The sequence below is a fragment of the Struthio camelus genome, chromosome 16 (assembly GCF_040807025.1).
Source record: "Struthio camelus isolate bStrCam1 chromosome 16, bStrCam1.hap1, whole genome shotgun sequence".
Lineage (NCBI taxonomy): Eukaryota > Metazoa > Chordata > Aves > Struthioniformes > Struthionidae > Struthio > Struthio camelus.
Genome location: NC_090957.1, coordinates 1,435,910 through 1,460,934, shown reverse-complemented (window position 1 = coordinate 1,460,934; position 25,025 = coordinate 1,435,910). Strand labels below are relative to the sequence as shown.

Genomic DNA, 25,025 nt, shown 5'->3' with positions numbered 1-25,025 from the left:
TCTGACGTCATTGCTAGGATACCAAACAAACACAGCCGAGACAAGCCCATATATGGCTAATTGCGTCACAGGAACTCCGGCCGGGCGGGGCGAGGGGATCCCCTCCTCTCCCGCCGAAGCCGAGGCGCCTTTTAACGGCGGCGGCGGGCGGCGGGGCGGCAGAGCGGGACCGGCGACGGGTGGCGGCGGCGGCGGGTCCCGGCGCGGCTCGGGGGCCCGGGGCGGCGGGGCCGCGCCGCCGCGTGACGTCAGCGGAGGAGGGGCGGGGCTCCGCCGTATAAATCGGGCGCGCGGCGGCCAAGCGGTTCATTCATAAAAGCGCGTGCGGAGGCGCTTCGGCGGCGGCGGATACCGGGGAACCGGGCACCGGAGCTCCACCGCGGCCGGCGCTTTCGCCAGCGGAGCCTGGCGCGGGGGCAGCGGAAGCCGGCAGCGGCGGACGCGGGACTTTGCAACCGGAGCCGGGGGGGAGGGGCTCACCGGAGCTTGGCACCGGCGGACGCGGGACTTTGCAACGGGAGCTTGGGACCGGCGGACTCGGAGTTGTGACCCGGAGCTTGGCACCGGCGGACCGGGACTTTGCAACGGGAGCTTTGCAAGCGGCCGACTCGGAACCGGAGCGTGCGGCGGGTGCACCGCAGCTTTGTCCCGGCGGACTCGGGACTTTCCAACCGGAGCTTTGTCCCGGCGGACCCGGGAGTTTGGAGCGGAGCCCGCGGCGGGCGCACCGGAGCCTCGGCCCGGCGGAGCGGGACTTCCACGTACCGGCGCGCCGGTAGTTTGACCCGGAGCCCGGCGGCGCACCGCGTCCGACAGGTGCACCGGCGCCTCGTAGCTGCGAACCGGCACTTTGCAACGGACTAAACCGGCACCTTAAACCGGCGGAGCGGGGCTTCTCCCACCGGATAACCGACCCCGGCGGCGGCGGGGGGGGGGGGAGCGGGGGCAGCTCGGCGGCGGCCGCAGCGATGCCGTTGGCCTGACGGGCCCGGTACCAGCGGCCCCCCCCCCCAACTCCCCCGCCCCACTTTCCTCCACAACCCGCTCCCGGTGCAGCCTTGGCGTGGCGCCGCCGCCCCCGGTTCCCCGGGGCCATGTACCAGGGTTTCCCCGGTGACTACGACTCCGCGTCGCGCTGCAGCTCGTCGCCGTCGGCCGAGTCGCAGTACCTGTCCTCGGTGGACTCCTTCGGGAGCCCCACGGCGGCGGCGGCCGCGCAGGTGAGCGGCGGCGGCGGGAGGGGGCGGCGGCGGCGGCGCGCGCTGGACGCCGAGGGGGCGGGGTCGTGCGTAAACGCGTGACGCGCTGGAACCCTCCGTGATGACGCGGCGCACGTACGGGGAGCGCGCGCGCGCGCGCTGCGTGCGTCCCTCCTTCCCCCTCCCCTCCCCTTCCCGCGCCGGCTATTTTGGAACGCGGCGGCCGCCCCCGTTGCTAAGGGGCGGCGGGACCCCGCGCGCTGATTGGCTGGCCGCGCGACACGCCCGCTCCCCCCCTCTGCGCCGCGCGCTGATTGGCCCGCGCTGGGACACGCCCCCGCGGGAGCGGGTTTTTTTTGTGCGGGGGGGGGAGCGGCGCGCGCTGGCCGGAGCGGAGCGGGTGGGGTGGGGGGCAGCAGCGTGCAAGCCCCGGTGCGACCGGGGGGGGCACCCAATGCAGCCGTTACCCCCTGGTGGTGGGGGGAATGCATTCCCTTCCTCCACCACCGGTTCTCAGTGCAACCGGGGGGGGGCACCCAATGCAGCCGTTACCCCCTGGTAGGGGGGAATGCATTCCCTTCCTCCACCACCGGTTCTCGGTGCAACCGGGGGGGGCACCCAATGCAGCCGTTACCCCCTGGTGGGGGGGAATGCATTCCCTTCCTCCACCACCGGTTCTCGGTGCAACCGGGGGGGGCACCCAATGCAGCCGTTACCCCCTGGTGGGGGGGAATGCATTCCCTTCCTCCACCACCGGTTCTCGGTGCAACCGGGGGGGGCACCCAATGCAGCCGTTACCCCCTGGGGGGGGGGGAATGCATTCCCTTCCTCCACCACCGGTTCTCGGTGCAACCGGGGGGGGCACCCAATGCAGCCGTTACCCCCTGGTGGGGGGGAATGCATTCCCTTCCTCCACCACCGGTTCTCGGTGCAACCGGGGGGGGCACCCAATGCAGCCGTTACCCCCTGGGGGGGGGGGAATGCATTCCCTTCCTCCACCACCGGTTCTCAGTGCGACCGGGGGGGGGCACCCAATGCAGCCGTTACCCCCTGGGGGGGGGGCAGTGCATTCCCTTCCTCCACCACCGGTTCTCAGTGCAACCGGGGGGGGGGGGCACCCAATGCAGCCGTTACCCCCTGGTGGGGGGGGAAATGCATTCCCTTCCTCCACCACTGGTTCCCGGTGTAACTGGGGAAGGGGAGGGCCTGGAGCCCCCACCTCGGCCTGGTGCAGCCCTATAGGAGCCATGTGCAATGTGTGTGGGGGGGGGGCTGGGTGCCCCCACCCCAACTTGGCCTACCCAAGGATAGGGGCAGCCAGACCCTCCTCCTGGTGCAATTCGGGGGGGGAGCTCAGTGCTCCCCCTGGTATCCTCTGGGTGCCCCCCATCCTTGGTGCAAATGGGGAGGGGGGGGTCTAGGTGTAATGGGGAGCAGAAATCTGCACCCCCGAGCATGGGGAGAGCTCCCCAGAGCTGCTCCTGTGCACCCTTGGGTGCTGGGGGGGACCCACATGCGTTGGGTGGTCTTGCACGTTGGTGCACCAGTGCTGGGGGGGCTGGGGGCTTTGTGCACGGGTGCTGCACCTTGCACCCTGCGGGCTGGGGGCCTTGTGCCCCAGTGTTGGGGGGGGTCTTGTGCACGGGTGCTCGGAGGCAGGGCCTGGTGCATGGGTGCAGGCAAGGTGTCTCCTGTTGGGGCCAGGGACCCCGTGCGCGGGTGCGAGTGAGGTCTCGCACGTCGGTGCCGGAGACGTCATGCACCAGTGGCAGGGCACAGGGACCTCATGCGTGGGTGCCGACGAGGTCCCCAGTATGGGTGCTGGGGGACATGGACCCTGTGCGTGGTGGAGTCTTGCCCAGTGGTGCCGAGGTGGCAGGGACCCTGGTGCATGGGTGCAAGCGAGGGCTTGTGCCGAGGTGGCAGGGACCTGGTGCATGGGTGCAAGCGAGGGCTTGTGCATTGGTTTTGGGGTGGCAGGGACCCTGGTGCGTGGGTGCAAGCGAGGGCTTGTGCCCAGGTGCCGGGGTGGCAGGGACCCTGGTGCGTGGGTGCAAGCGAGGGCTTGTGCCCGGGTTGGCAGGACCCTGGTGCGTGGGTGCAAGCAGCCTTGTGCCTGGGTGCTGGGGTGGCAGGGACCTTGTGCATGGGTGCAAGCAGCCTTGTGCCCGGGTGCTGGGGTGGCAGGACACCCGTGCACGGGTGCAAGCAGCCTTGTGCCCGGGTGCTGGGGTGGCAGGGACCTTGTGCATGGGTGCAAGCAGCCTTGTGCCCGGGTGCTGGGGTGGCAGGACACCCGTGCACGGGTGCAAGCAGCCTTGTGCCCAGGTGCTGGGGTGGCAGGGACCTTGTGCATGGGTGCAAGCAGCCTTGTGCCCGGGTGCTGGGGTGGCAGGACACTCGTGCACGGGTGCAAGCAGCCTTGTGCCTGGGCTTTGGGGTGGCAGGGACCTTGTGCATGGGTGCAAGCAGCCTTGTGCCTGGGCTTTGGGGTGGCAGGACACCTGTGCACGGGTGCAAGCAGCCTTGTGCCCGGGTGCTGGGGTGGCAGGGACCCTCGTGCGCGGGCGCAAGCGCGGTGACGCCCCCGGCCGTGCCCTGACCGTGCCCCGTCTCCGCAGGAGTGCAGCGGCCTGGGGGATATGCCCAGCTCCTTCGTGCCCACGGTGACGGCCATCACCACGAGCCAGGACCTGCAGTGGCTGGTGCAACCCACCCTCATCTCCTCAGTGGCCCAGTCGCAGCCGCCGGGGGGGCCCATGGCCCACCAGCAGCAGCAGCAGCCGCCGCCCCCCACCGCCCCTGTCGACCCCTACGACCTGCCGGGACCCAGCTACTCGACGCCGGGCATGGGCACCTTCGGCACGGGACCCTCGCCGGGGGCCGCCCGGCCCACCCGCGCCCGGCCCCGCCGCAGCCGTGAGGAGACGGTGAGTGGCGTCCTCATGACGTGGGGTTTTGGGGGGGGGGAAGGTGGGATTTGGGGTGTTTTTTTGGGGGGGGGTGATGCCCTGGCTGATGGTGCTGTTGCCCTCGCAGCTGACGCCGGAGGAGGAGGAGAAGCGGCGGGTGCGCCGGGAGAGGAACAAACTGGCCGCCGCCAAGTGCCGCAACCGGCGCCGGGAGCTGACGGACCGGCTGCAGGCGGTGAGTGCTGGGCACGTTGGAGGGGGACGGTGGTGACCTCAAGGCTTGGAGATGTTGGAGGGGACGGCGGTGTTCCTAGCCTTGGGGATGTTGGGGGGGATAGATAGCTCCCATGGGTGCAGGTCTTGGGGACATGGGGACATTGGAGAGGATGGTAATGTCCCCGGGACTTGGAGATGTTGGAAGTGGACAGATGGCTCCTATGGATGCAGATCCTGGGGACGTTAGGGGGGACGATGGGGTCCCTAGGACTTGGGGATGTTGGAGGGGATACGTGGCTCCTATGGGTGCAGATCCTGGGGACGCCTTTGTCCCCTCTTTGGGCACATTGGAGGGGGACAGATGGCTCCCTATGCCTGAAGACCCTGGGGATGCTGGAGGGGATGATGGTGTCCCCAGGACTTGGATGTTAGAGGGGGACTGGTTGCTCCCTATGGATGCAGGTCCTGGGGGTGTTGGACAGAGACCCCATGGGTGCAGATCCCAGGGATGTGGGGACATTGGAGAAGATGGCAGTGTCCCTGGGACTTGGATGTTGGAAAAGAGCAGGTTGTTCCTATGGGTTCAGATTCTGGGGGTGTTGTAGGGGATGATGTCCTTAGGACCTGGGGACATCAGAAGGGGACAGATCAATCCCTATGGCTGCTGGATCTTGGGGCTGCTGGAGAGGACAAGGGTGTCTCCAGGCCCTGGGAACATCAAGAGGACAGATTGCTCCCTATGGGTGCAGCTCCTGGGGACATGGGGGTGTTAGAGAAGATGGCTCTGTCCCCAGGGCTTAGGGATGTTGGAGAGGGACCATGGTGTCCCCAGGACCTGAGGACATCAGAGGGGGATGGTGGGTCCCCAGGAGCCAGGGCCACTAGAAGGGAAGCCTAGGGACATCAGAAAGGAGTGATGATGTCCCCAGGAGTTGGGGATGGCAGAGGGGGATGGATCCCACCCTAGGGGTGTCAGGCAGGTGCTGAGGTCCCTGTGATCTGGGGACACTGGAGGGGGACAGACTGATCCCTAGGGGTCAGATCCCAGGGAGTTGGGGATGATGTCCCCTGGAGATGGGATGGGGGGCAGGTTGATGCCCAGGGACATCAGAGGGGGGCAATGCTGTCCCCAGGACTTGGGGACATTGGAGGGGGGCAGATTAATGCCCAGGGGTGTTGCAGGGGGCAACACCATCCCCAAGAGCCAGGGACATCAGAGTGGGACACTGTCTCTGATCTGGTGACATCAGAGGGGACCAGAGATACCTAGGGCCACTGCAGGAGGATGATGTCCCTGTGATGTGGGAACATTGCAGGGGGGCAAGCATGTCCCCATGATCTGGGGACAGATCTATGCCCAGGGATGTTGGAGGTGCATGATGCCCCCTGCCATGAAGGGGACAAAGTGATGCCATTGGGTGCAGATCAGAGGAGGGGGACACTGGAGGGGGGTGGTGTCCCCAGGAGCTGAAGGACATTGGAGGGGGACAGATCTGTGCCTAGGGGTAACAGAGGGGGCTGATGTTGTCCTCAGGATCTGGTGCCATCAGAGGGGGACAGATCCATACTTGGGGATGTTGGATGGAGGTGATGCCATCCCCAGGAGCTAGGGGACATTGGAGGGCACAGATCCATGCCTAGGGGCATCAGAGGGGGCTGCTGATGTCCTCAGCTCCTGGGGACATCAGAGAGGGTCAGGTCCATGCTGGGGATGCTGAAGGAGGATGCTGATGGAGAGGGTCAGGTCCATGCTGGGGATGCTGAAGGAGGATGCGGATGTCCCCAGGAGCTGGGGACATCAGAGAGGGTCAGGTCCATGCTGGGGATCCTGAAGGAGGATGCTGATGTCCCCAGGAGCTGAGGACATCAGAGAGGGTCAGGTCCGTGCTGGGGATGCTGAAGGAGGATGCGGATGTCCCCAGGAGCTGGGGACATCAGAGAGGGTCAGGTCCATGCTGGGGATGCTGAAGGAGGATGCGGATGTCCCCAGGAGCTGGGGACATCAGAGAGGGTCAGGTCCATGCTGGGGATGCTGAAGGAGGATGCGGATGTCCCCAGGAGCTGAGGACATCAGAGAGGGTCAGGTCCATGCTGGGGATGCTGAAGGAGGATGCTGATGGAGAGGGTCAGGTCCATGCTGGGGATGCTGAAGGAGGATGCTGATGTCCCCAGGAGCTGAGGACATCAGAGAAGGTCACCCATGCTGGGGACATCAAAGGGGCCTGCCACCCCTGTGTGAGGGGGGCCACTCAGGTATCCCACCAGAGTCCTCCCCACTCATTCTCACCTTCCTCTCCCCCCCCCCCCCCAGGAGACAGACCAGCTGGAGGAGGAGAAAGCCGAGCTGGAGTCGGAGATCGCCGAGCTGCAGAAGGAGAAGGAGCGCCTGGAGTTCGTGCTGGTGGCCCACGCGCCGGGCTGCAAGCTCCCCTTCGAGGACGTGGGCGAGCTGAGCGCCGCCGAGGTGAGCTCTTTGGGGATGCCGGGCAAAGAGGAGCCGTTCGGGCCCGCTGCCGCCTTCCTGCCCGCGCCGGCGGTGCCCTTCCAGCAGAGCCAGGCCCCCGGCACCGACGGCCCCTTCCCCAGCTGCTGCTTCGCGCCCGGCGCCCCGCCGGCGCCGGCACCGCTTAACCCCTCCTATACGTCTTCGTTTGTGTTCACCTACCCAGAGGGAGCGACCTGCGGAGCCTCGCATCAGCGGAGCAGCAGCAGCGACCAGTCCTCGGACTCCTTGAATTCTCCCTCGCTCCTCGCGTTGTGAACGCCCCCCCCCCCCCCCACCACCACCCCGGCCCCAAACAACCCCCCTTTCCAAAACAAAAACAAAACTGGGGTGCTCCAGCCCTTGGCGCCTTCCCTGGGGAGGGGGAGAGATATTATATATATTTTTTCTGGTTTCTGGCTCTTGTGACCCCGGCTGGGGTGTGTTGGTGCAATGGGAAAGGGGTTTGGGGGGGAGCCGGCGCCTTGGTGAGGAGGGGTCTAGCACCTCCTGGGTTGAGGGGGGGGGTCCGCGCGGCGTCCTCCATCGTCTCAAGAGGTGTCCATGCGGCCTCTCCGTCGTCCCAAGAGGGTTCATGCAGCATCTTCCTTGTCCCAGAGGTGTCTGTGCAACCTCTCCGTCATCCCAAGAGGGTTCATGCAGCTTCTCTGTCATTGCAGAGGTGTCCATGCAGCCTCTCCAGCGCCCCAAGAGGGTTCATGCAGCATCTTCCTTGTCACAGAGGTGTCTGTGCAGCCTCTCCGTCGTCCCAAGAGGGTCTGTGCAGTATCTCCATTGCCCTCCTTGTTGGGCCTCCAGCACCTTAGAGGGTCACTTCCATCACCCAGAGGGTCCATGCAGCATCTCCAGCACCTCAGAGGTGTCTATGCTGCATATCCATTATGCCAAGAGGGCCTACACGGCCTCTCTGTCAACCTAAGAAGGTCTGTGCAGTATCTGTATCACCCTCCTGGTGGGGCTCTCTGATGCCTTGTGGGGCCTCCCCGTCATCATGGGGGGGTCTGCATCTCCAGGGGGTCTGTGTGGCATTTCTGTTGCCCCAGGGATGTCCATGCAGCCTCCTCCTCATACCAAGAGGGTCTGTGCAGTACCTCTGTTGCCCTCTTGGTGGGGTCCCCACCACCTTGTAGGGCCTCTCCATCAGGGAGGTCAATGTGATATCTCCATCTTCCAAAGAGGGTCCATACAGCGTCTCTGGCACCTTATAGGGCCGTCTCCATCACCCTGGGAGTCCATTTGGTGACCCTGTTGGCCAGAGGTGTCCATGCAACCTTTTCATCATCCCCAGAAGGTCTATGTGGCATCTCTGTCAACCTTTGGGGGGGGGGGGCAGGCAGGGTCTCCATCACTCTGGAGATCCATTTAGTGTCCCTGTCACCCAGAGGTGTCCATGCAACCTCTCCATCATCCCAAGAGGGTCTATGTGACATCTCCATCTCCTTCCTGGAGATGGAGGTCTCTGGTACATGGGGGGGGGGGATGTCCCCTGGAGGTGCCTGTGACCGGTTGCTGTCACCCTGGGGGTGGGGGGGTCAGCACAACAGTCCCAGGTGTTTCCACCACCTTGCAGGAGGCTGCATGGCATCTCCAGCACCCTGGAGTATCCCTATCTCCATCACCTGAGGGGGTCCCTGCCCTGTCCCCTGGGACCCCCCCCCCAGTGCCTGTGGCCTCCCCTGCCCTGCGCCGTCCTTCTTGCGTGACCAAGCTTTGCCAGCGTTGACTCTGTTCTTTCTCTATATATATTATATATATATTTTTGTTGCGTGCGGCTGGCCCCGCGGGGCCACCCGCCACCGGGAGATGTTTAATTTTTTATTATTATTATTATTATTATTGCCTGTGCTGTATTTGTGACTCTGTTACGGGGGCCCGGCCCCCGCGTCCGCGCTCGCCCCATCTGCAACGTGGCCAATAAAACCCGCTTTGGATCGGCTCTGCGGCTCGTCTTTGCTTCCGGTGCGCCTGCGAGGGGAGGGGGGGGGGGGTCCTCTGCTGTGTTTTTGTCCCCGTTCACGAGGGGACGGTCCAGCCTGGCTCTGTGTCACCGAGTTCTGGGTTGGGGATGGTCTCCTGGCTGTGGGGTGCTCAGGCCATCGAGTTCTGGGGGGATATGGAGCTCATGGGGATGATGGAGCCCATGGAGAAGATGGAGCTCTTGGGGATGTCGGAGCTCATGGAAACACAGAGCTTATGGAGAAGACAGAGCTGCTGGAGCTTGTGGAGACACAGAGCTCATGGGGATGATGGAGCCCAGGGGGACAATGGAGCTCATGGAGAAGATGGAGCCCCATGGGGCTGATGGAGCTCATGAGGACGATAGAGTCCATGGGGACGCAGAGCTCGTGGCAGCATGGAGCTCGTGGGGATGATGGTACTCATAGGGACATAGAGCTCGTGGGGATGTGGGGCTCCTGGGGATGATGCTCTGGGGACACTGAGCCTGTAGGACTATGGAGTCTGTGGGAGGACACCAAGCCCATGGGGACGTAGAGCCTGTTCCTTAGGGACACAGAGTCCAGGGGTTGGTAGGGGGTCCCTGGGGACATGGAGCACCTGGATCTGGGAGCTTCTGGGGACATCGCATCCTTGGGGGGCATGGAGCCCATGGGTTACGGCACCCAGGGACGCCTGGGGACGTGGCGCGCCAGGGTCACCATGGCGTGGGGACAAGGAGCCTGGGCGTATGGAGCCTGTGGGTGATGCTACTTGGGGACACGATGCCTGATGTCATGGTGCCCAACGTCACAGTACCCAATGTCATGGCACCCTGAGGACACGGCACCCAAGGGACATGGAATCAGTGTCACAGCACCCAGTGTCATGGCTCCCAGGGACATGGCAGCTGGTGTCACAGCACCTTGGGGACATGGCACCCAAGGGACATGACTCCCAGGGAAATGTCACTTGGTGTCATGGCACCTTGAGGACATGTCACCCAGTGTTATGGCACCTTGGGGACACAGCAGCCGGTGTCACAGCACCTTGGGGACATGTCACCCGGTGTCACGGCGCCTTGGGGACACAGCACCCAATGTCACAGCAGCCGGTGTCACGGCACCTTGGGGACACGGCACCCAGTGTCACAGGGCGTGCCTCAGGCCCCGCCCCCTCGCGTGGCCACGCCCTCACCCCATTTAGCCCCGCCCCCTCCACTCCGGCAGCGGGGGGGTGAGCTGCTCCGCCCTCACCAGCCCCACGCCTTTCTATTGGTCTACCCACCTGCCAATCAGAAAGGGAGGGGCGGGCCTTCTAGCCGGGCCGGGCTCTTAAAGGGGCCGCGCCCTCAACTCGGAGGCTGCAGCCCCGCGAGCGGCCGCCAGGGGGAGCCCAAGCCGAGGGGAACCGGGGGGGGCACCGGGAGGGGGGGGCAGTGCCCATTTTTGGGGGGGGGTCATGCTCAGTTTCGGGGGCTCTTTGCTCACTTTGGCGGGGGTCCTTGCCCATTTTGGGGGATCCTTCCTCAATTTAGGGGGTCCCTGCCCATTTTGGGAGGGTCCTTGCCCAGTTGGGGGGGGGGAATGCTTGCCTATTTTGGGGGGGGCCTCCTCACTTCAGGGGGTCTCTGCCCATTTTGGGGGGGATCTTGCCCATTTTGGGGAGGGGGAATCCTTCCTCACTTTAAGGGGTTCTCTGCCCAGTTTGGGGGGGGCTCATGCCTAGTTTGGGGGGGTCCCTGCCCAATCTGGGCATGTCATCGCCCATTTTGGGGGGGGTCTATCCTCCGTTTAGCAGGGTCTTTGCCCAGATTGGGGGGGGTCCTTACTCAGTTTGGGGGATCCTTGCCCACTTTTGGGGGGCTTCCTTGCCCAGTTAGGCAGGGACCATCCTCAATTTTGGGGGGTCCCTGCCCCGTTTGGGGGGATTCTTGCCTATTTTGGAGGGGGGTCCTCACCCAATTGGAGGGGGGCCCTCGCCCAGTTTTGGGGGGGGACACTGCCCAGTTTGGGGGGGGGGTGGCCCAGGCTGGTCCCTTGCCCCCCCCTTCGGCAGCCTGGCCCTGGTGCCCCCGAGCGGCGCCGGGGGGCCGGGGGGGGGGGTTTCCTGCCGGCGCCTTCCTGGCACGAGGCCTTGACGTCAGGGGCGCCGCGGCGGTGATTCACGCCGGGACCCGCGCGCCAGGGCCGGCCGGGCACGGCCGGAGCCTCGCTGCGCGCCCGCGCCGAGCCGCCTCTGTCCCGGGGGTCTGCACCCGGCCCCGGCCCCGGCCCCGGCCCCATGGGTCTGTGCACGGCTCAATCCACCCGTGTGTCTGTGCACGGTCCCGTCCCCGTCCCCATCCCCGTCCCCGTGGGTCCGTGCACGGCTCGATCCACCCGCGTGTCCGTGCACGGTCCCGTCCTCATCCCCGTCCCTCTCCCCGTGGGTCTGTGCACGGCTCGATCCACCCATGCGTCCATGCACGGTCCTGTCCCCGTCCCCATCCCTGTCCCCGCGGGTCTGTGCACGGCTCGATCCACCCATGCGTCCGTGCACGGTCCCGTCCTCATCCCCATCCCTGTCCCCGCAGGTCCGTGCACGGCTCGATCCACCCATGTGTCCGTGCACGGTCCCGTCCCCGTCCCCATCCCTGTCCCCGTGGGTCCGTGCATGGCTCGATCCACCCATGCATCCGTGAACGGTCCTGTCCCCGTCCCCATCCCTGTCCCCGCAGGTCCGTGCATGGCTCGATCCACCCGTGTGTCCGTGCACGGTCCCGTCCTCATCCCCATCCCTGTCCCCGTGGGTCCGTGCATGGCTCGATCCACCCATGCATCCGTGCACGGTCCCGGTCCCGTCCCCATCCCTGTCCCCGCAGGTCCGTGCATGGCTCGATCCACCCGCGTGTCCGTGCACGGTCCCGTCCTCATCCCCATCCCTGTCCCCGTGGGTCCGTGCATGGCTCGATCCACCCATGCATCCGTGCACGGTCCCGGTCCCGTCCCCATCCCTGTCCCCGCAGGTCCGTGCATGGCTCGATCCACCCGCGTGTCCGTGCACGGTCCCGTCCTCATCCCCATCCCTGTCCCCGCAGGTCCGTGCACGGCTCGATCCACCCATGTGTCCGTGCACGGTCCCGTCCCCGTCCCCATCCCTGTCCCCGTGGGTCCGTGCATGGCTCGATCCACCCATGCATCCGTGAACGGTCCTGTCCCCGTCCCCGCAGGTCCATGCACGGCTCGATCCACCCGTGCGTCCGTGCACAGTCCTGTCCCCATCCCCGCGGGTCTGTGCACGGCTTGATCCACCCGTGTGTCCATGCACGGTCCTGTCCCCGTCCCCGCAGGTCCATGCACGGCTCGATCCACCCATGCGTCTGTGCACGGTCCCGTCCCCGTCCCCATCCCTGTCCCTGCGGGTCCGTGCATGGCTCGATCCACCCGTGTGTCCGTGCACGGTCCTGTCCCCGTCCCCATCCCTGTCCCCGCAGGTCCGTGCATGGCTCGATCCACCCATGCATCCGTGAACGGTCCCGTCCTCGTCCCCGTCCCTGTCCCCGCGGGTCTGTGCACGGCTTGATCCACCCGTGTGTCCGTGCACGGTCCCATCCCCGTCCCTGCAGGTCCATGCACGGCTCGATCCACCCGTGTGTCCATGCACGGTCCCATCCCCGTCCCCATCCCTGTCCCCGCAGGTCCGTGCACGGCTCGATCCACCCATGCATCCGTGAACGGTCCCGTCCTCGTCCCCGTCCCTGTCCCCGCGGGTCTGTGCACGGCTTGATCCACCCGTGCGTCCGTGCACGGTCCCGTCCCTGTCCCCATCCCTGTCCCCGTGGGTCCGTGCATGGCTCAATCCACCCATGCGTCCATGCACGGTCCTGTCCCCGTCCCCACGGGTCCGTGCACGGCTTGATCCACCCGTGTGTCCGTGCACGATCCTGTCCCCGTCCCCATGTGCCTGTGCACAGCTTGATCCATCCCTCTGCGACCGTGCAAAATGTGATCTATCCCGTGTGTCCGTGCCCGGCCCGATCCGTCCCCATATTCCCTCGCACGGCCCCATCCTGCTCCCGTGCCCGGCCCGATCCGTCCCCATATTCCCGCGCACGGCCCCATCCTGCTCCCGTGCCCGGCCCCCCTGGCGAGCCGGACCGCTGCCGCTGCTGCCGCCGCCGCTGCCGCTTGTTTTGGCGGAAATGCAGCTCCTCTCCGGCTTTTCCTGCCCTTCCCGCAGATAACCATCGCCGCCCCGACCCCCGGCCCGGCGCTGGCGTTTCCGCCCGCTGCCGCCACCGGCTCTGCCCGGCCCCTTCCCACGGCACCGGGGAGGGGGGGACGGTGGCCCTGGCCTTGCTGCTGCCGGGGCCGCGCCAGGGCCACTTATTTTTAGCCCTTGCTCCTTCCTGGCCGGATCCGGCACTCACCTATTTTTGCCGTGGCGTCCACAGGTCCCAGGGGGGGCCGAGCAGCGGACGGGGCGGGGGGGACACGGAGATGCATCTCATCTGCGTCACCGGCGCTATCCCGTCCCATCCTCACGTCTATCCCGTCCCATCCCCACGTCCATCCCGTCCCCATCCCCATGTCCATCCCATCCCCACGTCTATCCCATCCCCATCCCCATGTCCATCCCATCCCCACGTCTATCCCATCCCACCCCCACGTCTATCCCGTCCCATCCCCACGTCTATCCCGTCCCCATCCCCATCCCCACGTCTATCCCATCCCATCCCCACGTCTATCCCGTCCCCATCCCATCCCCATGTCTATCCCTTCCCCATCCCCATCCCCACGTCTATCCCGTCCCATCCCCATCCCCACGTCTATCCCATCCCATCCCCATCCCCATGTCTATCCCATCCCATCCCCATCCCCATCCCCATCCCCATCCCCACGTCTATCCCGTCCCATCCCCACGTCTATCCCTTCCCCATCCCATCCCCATGTCTATCCCATCCCCATCCCCATCCCCACGTCTATCCCATCCCCATCCCATCCCCACGTGTATCCCATCCCCATCCCCACGTCTATCCCATCCCATCCCCACGTCTATCCCATCCCCATCCCCACATCTATCCCATCCCATCCCCACGTCTATCCCATCCCCATCCCCACGTCTATCCCATCCCCATCCCATCCCCACGTGTATCCCATCCCCATCCCCACATCTATCCCATCCCATCCCCACGTCTATCCCATCCCCATCCCCACGTCTATCCCATCCCCATCCCCACATCTATCCCATCCCATCCCCACGTCTATCCCATCCCATCCCCACGTCTATCCCATCCCCATCCCCACGTCTATCCCATCCCCACCCCATCCCCACGTCTATCCCATCCCCATCCCCACGTCTATCTCATCCCATCCCCATGACTATCCCATCTCCGTCCCTATCCCATCCCCATCCCTGCATCCCTTCCACCCCCGGCCTGGCCCCGCTGAGCCCTGACACACTCGTGGCAGCAGTGGGTGGCTGAAGGAGCACAGGGGGCACGGAGGCCGCCATCCTCCCCCCCTCCCCAAACCCTGCTGCGGGCCGGGACACTGCGTCCCGTGGGGCTCCGGATCCGGCCGGCTCAGCCCAGCCGGGGCCAGCGCCAGCTCGGGGTGGGGCGGGATGGAGCCGGGCCAGGGTGTCCCGGAGGGCTTCCCGTCCCCCCCCTCCACCCACCCCCGGCCCCGCTCCGGCCACCGGCCCCCTCCGAGCCGGTCCGGCCTCATCCCACATCAGGGTCCCCCCCCCCCGGTGCCCTGGCCCCGGCTGGGTGGCCCTCGTCCCCCGTGGTGCACGGCGCTGCAGGTCCCTGCGGACCCCTGGGATGGCCGTGCGGGAAGCGCCGGCTGCGTCCCCCCCCCTTCCCCGGCGGTGGCTTCCCGGCTTCGGCGGCGAGTGACACGCAGAGATTTCCTTCCTCCCCCACCCCCCGGAGCGCCTGGCGCACGGGTGGCCCCAGCCTTGCACGGTGTTGCTAGTGTCCCCAGCCCTGTGCACGGGGATGGCCCCGTGTCCCCAGTCTCGTGCACAGGGATGGCCCCGTGTCCCCAGCCCTGTGCACGGGGATGGCCCCGTGTCCCCAGTCTCGTGAATGGGGATGGCCCCGTGTCCCCAGCCCTGTGCACGGGGATGGCCCCGTGTCCCCAGTCTCGTGCATGGGGACGGCCCTGTGTCCCCAGCCCTGTACACAGGGATGGCCCCGTGTCCCCAGTCTCGTGCACGGGGATGGCCCCGTGTCCCCAGCCCTGTGCACGGGGATGGCCCCGTGTCCCCAGTCTCGTGCACAGGGATGGCCCCGTGTCCCCAGCCCTGTGCACGGGGATGGCCCCGTGTCCCCAGTCTCGTGAATGGGGATGGCCCCGTGTCCCCAGTCTCGTGCATGGGGACAGCTCTGTGTCCCCAGCCCCATGTATGGGGTTGGCCCCATGTCCCCAGCCCCGTGTCCCCAGCCCCTGTGGGGACCCTCCCACGGACCCTTGGGGACACCAATGCGATGGACACAGGCTGGCGTTAAATAACAGTGTTTATTCCACATTATACACAGCGCCCGGGGGCCCGGAGCTGGGGGCAGCACAGCCCCCTTGCTGGGGTTAGGGTGGGGGCTCCACGAGCCCCGGCCCCGGGGCAGAGGTGGCCTGGGCTGGGAGGGGCTGATGCACCCGGCTCTGGGGTGACACAAGCACCCAGCCCTGCAGCGAGGTGCTGCACCCAGCTGTGGGGTGCTGCATGCACCCAGCTCTGGTGCAAGGTGATGCACCCAGCTTGGGGAGGGGGGGCAAGGCGATGCACCCAGCCTCAGTGCAAGGTGCTGCACCCAGCCCCATTGCAATGCAGTGCACCCAGTCCTGGAGCAATGCAATGCACCCAGCCCCGGTGCAACGCGATGCACCCAGCCTCAGTGCAATGCAATGCACCCAGCCCTGGCACAATGTCATGCACCCAGCCCTGGCACAATGCAATGCACCCAGCTGCGGTGCAAGGTGATGCACCCTGCTTTCACGCAGTGCAATGCACCCAGCCCCGGTGCAATGCAATGCACCCAGCCCTGGTGCAGTGTGATGCACCCAGCCACGGTGCAAGGCACTGCACCCAGCCCCAGTGCAATGCAATGCACCCAACCCCGGCACAGTGCAATGCACCCAGCCCCAGCGCAGTGCAATGCACCCAGCAGTGGTGCAAGGTGCTGCACCCAGCCCCGGTGCAGTGCAATGCACCCCACGGTGGTGCAAGGTGCTGCACCCAGCCCCAGCACAGTGCAATGCACCCAGCAGTGGTGCAAGGTGCTGCACCCAGCCCCAGCGCAGTGCAATGCACCCAGCCGTGGTGCAAGATGCTGCACCCAGCCCCAGCGCAGTGCAATGCACCCAGCCGTGGTGCAAGGTGCTGCACCCAGCCCCAGCGCAGTGCAATGCACCCAGCCGTGGTGCAAGATGCTGCACCCAGCCCCAGCGCAGTGCAATGCACCCAGCCGTGGTGCAAGGTGCTGCACTCAGCCCCAGCGCAGTGCAATGCACCCTGCCACGGTGCAACGTCCTGCACCCAGCTGCAATGCAGTGCAATGCACCCCGCCGCGGTGCAAGACGCTGCACCCAGCCGCCCCGGCGGCGGTGGCAGCAGCGGTGCTCAGAGGCGGGCCTGCGCGCGCCGCTCGGCCAGGTGCGGGCGCCGCAGGCGCAGGCGGGAGAGGCGCGCCAGGCGCTGCAGGTTGAAGGGCAGGCAGCGCACCTCGCGGGTGACGGCGATCTCGGAGAAGAAGGCGCGCTCGCGCGGCAGCGCCGGCTCGCCCTCGCCCTGCTCCAGGTCCTTCACCACCGCCAGGATCTCCTGGCGCGCCGCCTGGCTCCGCAGCCCTCGCACGTCCAGCACCGCCGCCACGTGCTTCCTCCTGCCGGGCGCGGGGACACTCGTGGGGACGGGCCACCGCCCCGGCCGCCGGCGCGCCGCGGCCGCCGGTGCTATTTAAAGCTCCTTCAGCAGCGGAAATTGGCCTCGTGCCCGGGAAGCGGTGGCATCCTGCCGGGCCACCGCGTGCCACCGGCTGGGGGAGGTTGGCGGGGGGACACGGGGCGGTGGCACGGCGGGTGGCCGCCGGTGACCCCGGCATGGGGACGGGAGCTGGCACGGGGCGGCAGTGGCCGCCGGCCCAGACGCTTCCCGGCGGGTGGCCAGGAGGGACCGGGAATGGGGAGGTGGTGGCTGCCGGGAAAGCCGGCCACGGGGATGGTCCCCGCGGGACTGCGGCGTCCTGCCTGGCCATGCCACCTCGCTGTCCTGCCTGTCGGGGTCACGGTGTCCTGCCTGGCTGTGTCACCCCACTGTGATGTCCATCGGGGACATGGGGGTCCAACCTGGCTGTGTCACCTTGTTCTGGTCCCCATTGGGGACACGATGTCCTGCCTGGCTGTGTCACCCCACTGTGATGCCCACTGGGGACATGGGGCTCCAACCTGGCTGTGTCACCTTGCTCTGGTCCCCATTGGGGACACGATGTCCTGCCTGGCTGTGTCACCCCACTGTGATGCCCATCGGGGACATGGGGCTCCAACCTGGCTGTGTCACCTTGCTCTGGTCCCCATTGGGGTCACGATGTCCTGCCTGGCTGTGTCACCCCACTGTGATGCCCACTGGGGACATGGGGCTCCAACCTGGCTGTGTCACCTTGCTCTGGTCCCCATTGGGGTCATGATGTCCTGCCTGGCTGTGTCACCCCACTGTGATGCCCATTGGGGACATGGGGGTCCAACCTGGCTGTGTCACCTTGCTCTGGTCCCCATTGGGGTCATGATGTCCTGCCTGGCTGTGTCACCCCACTGTGATGCCCATTGGGGACATGGGGGTCCAACCTGGCTGTGTCACCTTGCTCTGGTCCCCATTGGGGTCATGATGTCCTGCCTGGCTGTGTCACCCCACTGTGATGCCCATCGGGGACATGGAGGTCCAACCTGGTTGTGTCACCTTGCTCTGGTCCCCATTGGGGTCACGGTGTCCTGCCTGGCTGTGTCACCCCACTGTGATGCCCATCGGGGACATGGGGCTCCAACCTGGCTGTGTCACCTTGCTCTGGTCCCCACTGGGGTCATGATGTCCTGCCCGACTGTGCCACCCCGCTCTGGCCCCCGAGCACCAGCCACAGTCCAGGTTCCTCCCTCCATCCTCGCCACCTCTGGGTGCCCCCCCACCCACCCATGGGTGCTCACCGCACATCGGGGAAGTCGCGCACCAGCACGGCCACCTCCATCTGCAGCGACGCCGTGTCCTCCAACACCAGCAGCTCCCGCAGCCGTGGCACCGCCGAGTCCAGCCAGGGCGACGCCGAGTCCTGCGGGCGCAGCAGGCATCAACGCCGGCATCCCACCACCAGCACCCACGGGTGCCCTGACCCCGCACCCTCCCACCCGCCTCTCCCCGCTCACCAGGCGGCCGAAGAGCTCACGGAGCTGGCGGGCCTCGTCGCCCAGGCGGGCGGCCACGCGGGCCCGCATCTTGGCCGAGGTGCACACCAGGCGGGCTTGCAGCAGCGGGCGCACGTACTCGATGAGCACCCGCCGGTGCACCTCGTTCACCAGCACCTGGGTGCACATGGTGGTTTGGGAGGTTTTTTTGGGGAGGGGAGGAGGTCAGGTGGGCACTGGCTTCAGCCCCCCACGCGCCCACCCACCCGGTCCCACCTGGTAGGGCTCGGGGCGCAGCGGGCGCAGCTTCTGGGCAAAGCTGGTGATGAGCAGCACGATGGTGTCGAAGGCCTCTGAGCTCGTCAGCCACTTGCGCTTCATCAGCTTGTGGAAGTAGGGCTGCGGGGCGGGTGCGGGGCTCAGCACCCTCCCGGGGTGGGTGGGCACCCGCCCCGCGGCACGCATGGGGACCCTCCTGGAGCATCCATGGGCACCTGATCTGGGGCACCCATGGGCTCCAGACTCAGGGCAACCATGGGCACCATCCTGGAGCATCCATGGGCACCTGATCTGGGGCACCCATGGGCTCCAGACCCAGGGCAACCATGGGCACCATGCTAGAGCATCCATGGGCTCCAGACCCAGAGCATCCATGGGCACCTTCTCCGGGGCACCCATGGGTACCATCCTGGGGCAACCACAAGCATCATCTCGGGGCACTCATGAGCTCCAGATTGGAGCAACCATGGGCACCCACCCTGGGGCACCCATGGGCTCCACCCCTGGGCACCCATGAGCTCTAGACCCAGGGAACCCACGGGCATCATGCCAGAGCATCCATGGACTCCAGACCCAGAGCAACCATGGGAACCAATTCCAGAGCACCCATGGGCACCCACCTTGGGGCACACATGGACACCATCCTATGGCCCTGCTGGGCATCACCTGGGCTTGGCCCTCAGGCACAGATGGGCACAGTGACACCCCCGTCCCTGCCCCCCACCACTGGGACGCCGCTGGGCACCCGGCACCCTGCCCTTGCCCTCCCCGCGCCGGCACCTTGAGGTCCTCGAAGAGGCGTTGGGTGAGGACGTGGTTGCAGAGGCGGGTCACCTTGTCCAGGGTGGCGTGGGCCTGGCGCCGCGGCTCCTCGCTCTCGGAGTGCCCGAACTGCGCCAGGCGCTCCACGAAGGCCCTGGGGACAGTGGCGGTGGGTGCGGGGTGGGCTGGGGGGACACGCCGGCGCCCACTGGCCTCGCACCCCACTGCCCCCGTGGCCTCACCTGAACGGCGGGCAGCAGTTGACCAAGGCGATGGCCCTGCCGCCGGCACCGTCCGCGGGGGCGGCGTCGCCGGGAGCCTCCAGGAACCGCTCCGCTTTGCGCTGGAAACTGCGGGCACCCGGCACGGCTCAGCCCCGCCGTGCCACCGCTGTCCCCACCGCGTCCCCTCCAAGCCTGCCCCATGCCTGCCACCTCCCGCCGGTGTCCCCATGCCCGCTGTGCGCTTGCCCCTGCCGTGCCCTCCCATGCCACCGCCCGCATCCCGCCGTGCCGCCGCCTGCGTCCCCATGCCCACCTGTGCAGGAAGGCCACCAGCACGCCCAGGAGGCTGTGCGCCATCTCCATGCCGAACTCGGGTGTGATCTGGGGTGCGCGCTCCGCGTGCGCCCGCAGCAGCTGCGGCCACCGGCGCGGCTCAGCGCCCGAGGGGACAGCCACCGGCTGGCACCCCACGGGGCACCCAGCCACCCCCACAGGGCACCCTGGCATCCCCAAGGATCATCTGGCCACCCTGGCATCCCCATGGGGCACCCCGGCATCCCCAAGGATCATCTGGCCACCCTGGCATCCCCATGGAGCACCCTGGCATCCCCATGGATCATCTGGCCACCTTGGCATCCCCATGGGACACCCTGGCATCCCCATGGGGCACCCCGGCATCCCCATGGATCATCTGGCCACCTTGGGGTCCCTATAGGGCACCCGGCCACCCCGGCATCCCCATGGGGCACCCGGTCACCACAACATCTCCATGGGGCACCCAGCCACCACCTGGCATCACCCTGAGGTACCTGGCCACCACCTGGCATCCCCATGGGGCACCTCCGCATCCTCATGAGGCACCCGGCCACCCTGAGATCTCCATGGGGCACCCAGCCACCACCTGGCATCACTCCAAGGTACCCAACCACCCCAGCATCCCTATGGGGCACCCGGCCACCCTGGGATCTCCATGGGGCACCCAGCCACCCCAGTATCCCCATGGGATGCCCCAGGATCTCCATGGGGCACCCAGCCACTCTGCCATCCCCATGGGGCACCTGGCCACCCTGGCATCTTCATGGAGCACCTGGCCACCATGGCATCCCTATGGGGCACCCGGCCACCCCGACCTCCCTGGGGGGCATCCAAGACATCTCCTCGAGGGTCCGAGAGAAGGATAGCACCCATGGGGTGCTGCATCCCCAGGGGACGGGGACAGCAAGGTGGGCCCATCGTGACCATACCCCGATGACGCGGGTGGCCAGGCCCTCCTCGAGCTCGTCGCTGGTGGCCTCCTCGGCCCACGTGTCCTCGCTGAGCTGCAGCTCCTGCGCCACGGCCGCCTCCACCTTTGCCTGGGGGGACGTGGCACCCGCCGGGGACACGCAGGCTGCGGTGCCCGTCCCCGTGCCCACTGCAGTGCCCGTCCCCACCTGTCACACGCATGTCCCAGCACCTGTGGTGGTGCCACCATGCTGGCTGGCCTGGGGCAGTGCCCTCCCTGTGCCCAGCCAGTGCCCATCCTGGTCCCCATCATGCCCCGTCCCAGTGCCCATCCCAGCGCCCATCCCAGTCCCATCCTGGTGCCCATCTCAGGTCCCGTTGTGCAACCATCCCACTGCCCATCCTGGTCCCATCATGTCCCCATCCCAATGCCCATCCCAGTCCCATCATGCACCCATCCAAGTGCCCACCCCAGTCCCACTGTGCACCCATCACGGTGCCTGTCCCAGCGTGGAGCCCACCTTCACGGCGGCAATGCAGGAGCTCTCAAGGCCTCGCTGGGTCTCGGGGTCCAGGAGGGGCCCCAACTCCTGCGCCTGCAGCAGAGCCCCCACCTCGGGGTCCCCCAGCACCTCCCTGCGGACATGCACCCATCAGCACCTGGCAGGGGCACCCAGGGCACGGAGGGGCATGAGGTGGCAGGAGGTGGGACAGGGACATACGGGGTGCCTAGTGTGCCTGGGTGCTGGGGGGATGCCAAGCGATGCCACCATGCAGCAGGGGTGTGCCATGGGGTGCCACCATGCAGCAGGGAGGGTGTCACCAGGTGCCACCATGCAGCAGGAGGTGCCATGGGGTGCTACCATGGAGCAGGAGAACATCACCAGGTACCATCATGCATCAGGGGTGTGCCATGGGGTGCCATCATGCAGCAGGACAGTGCCAGGGAGATGCCACCATGCAGCAGGAGGTGCTATGGGGTGCCAGGGAATGCCACCAGGCAGCAGGGGGAGGCCACCAGGTGCCACCATGCAGCTGGGGGGACATCCCCTCACCTGGGGTAGCCATTGGCATGCCAGTCAAGCAGGGCGTAGAGGTCCGGGGCGGGCAGGGGCCGGCGGGCCAGGGCGGCCAGCTGCTGGGCCAGCGCCCGGTGGTAGGCGCGAGCGTAGACGCCCAGGGCACCGAAGGCGCTGGGATAAGCGGGCGCCACGTGCCGCCGCACGGCGCCCATGTCCCCCGCCAGCCGGGCGCCCAGGGCGGCCAACCGGGCCGTCAACGCGCCCGCCGTCCCCGAGGCCACCGCCGCCAGGCGTTCGCCAGCCGCCCGTCCCACGGCTTCCTGCCAACGGCGACGTAGGGCCCGCGGGCGCCCCGGGGCGGGCGGCCGGCGCCGGTCGGCCGCCTCCTCCTGCTCCAGCACCCGGACGGCCCCGCGCAACGGCGGGTAGGGTCGGCCGGCCACCACCGCCTCGGCCACCACCGCCCACAGCTGGGCCAGCAGCGCCTCGTAGAGCAGCGCCACGTCCCGCGCCTGGCGCCCGCCGCCGCCGTCACCGCCGCCGGCCGCCGCCGGGGCGCACTCGGCCTCCAGCGCGATGATCTGCTCGTCGGCCGCCACCAGCTCCCGCCGTTGGATGAGCTCCAGGATCTCCAGCACTGCAAAGGGGGCGACCACCACCACCACCAAAGAGGGCGTTGGAGGGCACCTCAGGGTGCACCTTGCGCCACCCATCTGGCCTCCCCGCCGACCTGCCCCGCTGTCGCCCTGGTTCCTCGCTGTCTCCCCATGGTCCTCCTGTGACACCATGGCCATGTGTCCCCATGGCCACCCATCCATCCCCATGTCCCACATCCCCCATCTCCATGTCCCATGTCCTCCAGGTCCCACGTCCCCACATCCCATGTCCCCATGTCCCATGTCCCCATATCCCATGTCCCATGTCCCCATATCCCATATCCCATGTCCCCATGTCCCATATCCCATGTCCCATGTCCCCACATCCCATGTCCTCCAGGTCCCATGTCCCCACAACCCATGTCCCCATGTCCCATATCCCATGTCCCATGTCCCCACGTCCCATGTCCTCCTGGTCCCATGTCCCCATATCCCCTGTCCTCCAGGTCCCATGTCCCCACGTCCCATATCTCATGTCCCACATCCCATATCCCCATGTCCCATAGCCCATATCCCATGTCCCCACATCCCCATGTCCCATGTCCCATATCCCATGTCCCATGTCTCCATATCCCATGTCCTCCAGGTCCCATGTCCCCATGTCCCATGTCCCCATATCCCATGTCCCCATATCCCACATCCCATATCCCCATGTCCCATAGCCCATATCCCATGTCCCCACATCCCCATGTCCCATGTCCCATATCCCATGTCCCATGTCTCCATATCCCATGTCCTCCAGGTCCCATGTCCCCACATCCCATGTCCTCCAGGTCCCACGTCCCCATGTCCTATGTCCCATGTCCCCACATCCCATGTCCTCCAGGTCCCACGTCCCCACGTCCCATGTCCCCACATCCCATGTCCTCCAGGTCCCACGTCCCCACGTCCCATGTCCCCACATCCCATGTCCTCCAGGTCCCACGTCCCCATGTCCTATGTCCCATGTCCCCACATCCAATGTCCCCATGTCCCATATCCCATGTCCCATGTCCCCACATCCCACGTCCCCACGTCCCGTGTCCCCATGTCCCCCGTCCCCGCTCACCCGACAGCGGCTCCCTGGCCTTGCCGCGGCCCTCGTGCCGCCGCCCCCCGTCCCGCTCCCGCTCCCCATCGCCGCCGCCGCCGTCCGCCGCGTCACCGCCGGGGACCTCGGTGCCGGGCGGCCGCTCGGCCAGCGAGGAGCGCCGAGCCCGGGTGCCCAGCGCCAGGCGCAGCAGGGAGCCGCGCTTGGCCGCCGGCCGCTCGCCCAGCGCCTCCGCGCCGCCCTGCCGCCGGCCCGGCAGCCGCCGCAGCAGCCCCCAGTCCTCGGAGCGGCGCCGCAGCCCCGGCGCCCGCCCGCCGCCGGCCGCCCCGGCCTTGGACCCCCCTCGCCGCCCTCGGCCGAAGGGCGCCAGCCCCACCAGCCGCTCCAGCGTGGCCCGCCGCCGGTAGCGGCTCTCGGGGCTGGCGGCGAAGGGGTCGCCGGCGCCGCTCTCCTCCTCCGCCGCCTCCTCCTCCTTGGCCGCTTTCTGCAGCAGAGGCATGGCCTGCCGGGGCGGCCGGCCCGTCAGCGGCCACCCCGGCAAACTGCCCCCCTCGGGAGCGTGCAAAAGCCTTTGGGAGCGGGTGCACCTCTCCGTGCACATCCCGGGAACGTGCACACTGCCTGGGAGCGTGCAAAAGCCTTTGGGAGCGGGTGCACCTCTCCGTGCACATCCCGGGAGCGTGCACACTGCCTGGGAGCGTGCAAAAGCCTTTGGGAGCGGGTGCACCTCTCCGTGCACATCCCGGGAGCGTGCACACTGCCTGGGAGCATGCAAAAGCCTTTGGGAGCGGGTGCACCTCTCCGTGCACATCCCGGGAGCGTGCACACTGCCTGGGAGCGTGCAAAAGCCTTTGGGAGCGGGTGCACCTCTCCGTGCACATCCCGGGAGCGTGCACACTGCCTGGGAGCGTGCAAAAGCCTTTGGGAGCGGGTGCACCTCTCCGTGCACATCCCGGGAGCGTGCACACTGCCTGGGAGCGTGCAAAAGCCTTTGGGAGCGGGTGCACCTCTCCGTGCACATCCCGGGAGCGTGCACACTGCCTGGGAGCGTGCAAAAGCCTTTGGGAGCGGGTGCACCTCTCCGTGCACATCCCAGGAGTGTGCAAACCCCACCAGGCACACTGGGTGACCATGCAGCCCCCCCGGGAGCGTGCAAAGCCCTGAGAGCGTGTACATCTCTCTGGGCACATGCTACAGGCGTGCAAACTCCCTGGGAGCATGCAAACCCCTCCATGCACACCCCGGGAGCGCGCCCACGCCTCCGTGACAGCACTGGTGACACGCGCTCCTCGTCAACACGTGCACCGCATTGGCGTGCACACCCCGCGAGTGTGCAACACCGTGCTGTGCACACACCGTGAGCACGCAACACCGCGCCATGCACATCCCACAAGCACGCAACACCGCGCCGTGCACACCCCGCGAGCGTGCGACCCCCCTCCCTCCACTGGGGCGCCTGTCCCCGTGCCCGGTGCCCTTGCGGTGGTGCTCGGTTCCCGCGCCCAACGCAGCCCCAAGCACCCACGGGTGCTCACAGGGATGGGGGAAACCGAGGCCCAGGGTGGGGGGGACCCAGGCGTCCGGGCGCCCTGGCCGGGGCTCTGGGCAGACGTCAGAGCCGTGAGGAAATCACCGCCGGGCCGGGCAGGGGGGAAGGAAACGGCTCGGGCTGCACCAGGGCATCGG

General features: G+C 67.3%; 2 protein-coding genes across 3 annotated transcripts; one reads left to right on the top strand and one right to left on the bottom strand.

The window, feature by feature from the left end:
* Positions 1-229: 229 nt before the first annotated feature.
* FOSB (FosB proto-oncogene, AP-1 transcription factor subunit) lies at positions 230-8,766 on the top strand. 2 transcript variants are annotated; one of them, XM_068910249.1, is made up of 5 exons: positions 230-1,220; positions 3,821-4,129; positions 4,239-4,346; positions 6,639-6,791; positions 6,997-8,760. In XM_068910249.1, the coding sequence occupies exons 1-5, from the start codon at positions 1,095-1,097 to the stop codon at positions 7,060-7,062; spliced, it is 762 nt and encodes a 253-aa protein (XP_068766350.1). In that variant the 5' UTR covers positions 230-1,094; the 3' UTR covers positions 7,063-8,760. The 2 variants fall into 2 exon arrangements, with proteins under 2 accessions (XP_068766350.1, XP_068766348.1); XM_068910247.1 differs by having other exon boundaries at positions 6,639-8,766.
* A 6,490-nt stretch (positions 8,767-15,256) lies between these two features.
* On the bottom strand, positions 15,257-23,613 carry EXOC3L2 (exocyst complex component 3 like 2; the record flags this gene model as incomplete). The annotated part of the gene is made up of 11 exons (XM_068910545.1): positions 15,257-16,635; positions 17,948-18,069; positions 18,164-18,319; positions 18,419-18,541; positions 19,202-19,337; positions 19,426-19,533; positions 19,721-19,821; positions 20,652-20,762; positions 21,153-21,267; positions 21,687-22,290; positions 23,358-23,613. Coding segments are annotated over 11 exons (2,094 nt in total), but the record flags the coding sequence as incomplete, so codon positions are not given.
* Between the last annotated feature and the right edge of the window lie 1,412 nt (positions 23,614-25,025).

Excerpts from the sequence above, each read along its gene's own strand:
- FOSB (XM_068910247.1), top strand. The coding sequence starts at position 1,095 with ATGTACCAGGGTTTCCCCGGTGACTACGACTCCGCGTCGCGCTGCAGC. Across the intron at positions 1,221-3,820 it reads CGGCGGCGGCGGCCGCGCAG|GAGTGCAGCGGCCTGGGGGA; the intron begins GTGAGCGGCGGC and ends CCGTCTCCGCAG. Across the intron at positions 4,347-6,638 it reads TGACGGACCGGCTGCAGGCG|GAGACAGACCAGCTGGAGGA; the intron begins GTGAGTGCTGGG and ends CCCCCCCCCCAG.